Source organism: Buceros rhinoceros, unplaced genomic scaffold (assembly GCF_000710305.1).
Source record: "Buceros rhinoceros silvestris isolate BGI_N320 unplaced genomic scaffold, ASM71030v1 scaffold10287, whole genome shotgun sequence".
Taxonomy (NCBI): Eukaryota; Metazoa; Chordata; class Aves; order Bucerotiformes; family Bucerotidae; genus Buceros; species Buceros rhinoceros.
This window is the reverse complement of record NW_010423944.1, coordinates 9,510-11,534: the sequence shown is the minus strand read 5'-3', so window position 1 is coordinate 11,534 and position 2,025 is coordinate 9,510. Positions and strand designations below refer to the sequence as shown.

The 2,025-nt window shown below is 49.3% G+C and overlaps 1 protein-coding gene across 1 annotated transcript in view; it reads left to right on the top strand.

Moving 5' to 3' along the window:
• Positions 1-1,016: 1,016 nt before the first annotated feature.
• The window catches only part of POLD3 (polymerase (DNA-directed), delta 3, accessory subunit), a gene marked incomplete at both ends in the record, with an annotated part of 10,205 nt that continues 9,196 nt past the window's right edge, over positions 1,017-2,025 (top strand). Inside the window, one exon of the mRNA XM_010140606.1 lies at positions 1,017-1,072. Coding sequence (XP_010138908.1) covers positions 1,017-1,072 — 56 coding nt within the window. The remainder of the gene's footprint in view (positions 1,073-2,025) is intronic.

The following is a 2,025-nucleotide window of genomic DNA, read 5'->3' as shown; positions in this document are numbered from 1 at the left end:
AAGAGGGGAGGCTTCAGTAGCTGTCCCCTAAGGGCTGTTAGCTAAATCTTTACTCATTCGAGGGGATGTGTGAGCAGTGCCTGGCTGCGTTTGCAGCGTTTGCTTTAAGTTAACAGGGACCTTCTGTAAAGCTTCAAGGTATAAATGACAGAATAGCGTGAATCTTCTTTTCCATGAAAAGTTGAGGCAGTCTAGACCACTACGTCATCTTAAATTAAAATTACTACTAATTGTCTAGCCTCTCAAGGCCTTTCCTTTTTTTAAGGGCAATTCAGAAAAATGCTAAATGTGTATCTCTGTTTCTTTAAAAATAGAGTTTTTTGCCTAGAAAGTGAGACAGTACAGCTGGGGCATCTCATCTGCTACAGCAGCTGTATTAACATTAGAGTTTATTTCAGTGAACTGCTGGGCTAATAGTTTGATTTAAGTGTTGCGTTGAGGCAGGAGAGGCCCTTGCCTGAGGAGTAGCTTATAAAGGCAGAGCAGGAGGAGAAACAGGTATGAAAGACACACCTTGTGTAAATAATACAGCAAGTCACAGGCAGGGCTGGGTTTAGAGGTGCAGCCTCTTGAGATTTAGCACAGGGTGCTGTCAGACTTGTGATGCAGCTGGAAATCCCTGTGTCTGGGTTGCAGAAATCCAGGGGATCCTCAGGAGCAGTTTGGGAGAGCAATAAGAGCTTCTCCAATTAAAAATGGTGCTGTTTAATTTTATTTTCTCTGTTGTGAAGCGAAGCAGCGTGGGTGATTTGAAGGGCTTTTATTTCTGCAGTGACATTTCAAGGCATTCACAAACCCACACCTTTAGGGTGGTTTGTTTAGGGCTCAGAGATTTGATTGACTTATTAAAGCACATGTGTCCCTGTGTGCTTGCTTCTAACTGTTTTTACTTGGGGTTTACTGGAGGAGGGTTCTAAAGAGGCTGATTTACCCATGAAATAGGCAAAGGACGGTGGTTTAACAAGTCAACAGACCGAGATTTTCATGTTAAAGCAGGTGCTTTTTTTCTTGTACAGGTAACATACAAATGGCTGAGCTTTACTCTGGGAGTTCACGTCAACCAGGCTAAACAGTAGGTATTAGCGCATCCCATGACCTCTTTGGGTCCTGGCAAAGCTTGTTAATTACTGTTTCCGTGATGGTGGTTGGTCTGTGAACAGGCTGGGGGAGGAATGGCTGAAAACTGCCCAGGGAAAAGATCCTAGGTGGGTTGGTGACAGTGGCTGGAGAGGACCCAGCAGTGTGCCCACGTGGCCAAGAAGGCCAATAGCATCCTGGCTTGTCCCAGCACTGGTTCGGCCAGCAGGAGCAGGGCAGGGATTGTCCCCCTGGGCTGGGGGCACTGGGGAGGCTATCCCTTGACTGCTGGGTTCAGTTTAGACCCTCCCTCCAGGACGGACCTTGAGGGGCTGGAGCTTGGCCAGAGAAGGGTCTGAAGAACTTCTGAGGAGTGGCCGAGAGACCTGGGGTCGTGCAGTTGTGGCATGGGAGGTTGAGGCTGTCCCTGAGGAGGCATTTGTTGCCCGTTGGGGTTGTGCAGGCGTGTGCCAGGCTGCCCAGGGCAGTGGTGGAGTGCCCATGGCTGGAGGGGTTTGCCAGCGGTGTGGAGGTGGTGCTGAGGGCCAGGGGTTCGTGGGGCCCTGGCAGTGCTGGGGGAATGCTGGGACTGGAGGAGCTGAAAAACAACAAGCAATTCTGTTATTCTGTATTTATATGTATATCTGTGATATATATAAGAGCAGTGCTCAGCTGGACACCTCATGCTGCTGTATATCATAAATACTCTCATCAGAGCAGATGTCTTAGTGTGATATCACTACAGAAATGTGTGTAGCCCTTTTCATCCTGCCACTGCCTGTCCCAGTGTGGTCAGTTGACGCTGGCTGGACACCAGGTCCCCACCAAAGCTGCTCTGTCACTCCCCTCCTCAGCTCAACGGGGAGAGGAAATGAGCTGCGAGGCTGGAGAGTGGAGATAAGGACAGGGAGATCCCTGGCCATTGCCCTCATGGGCAAAACAGACCCA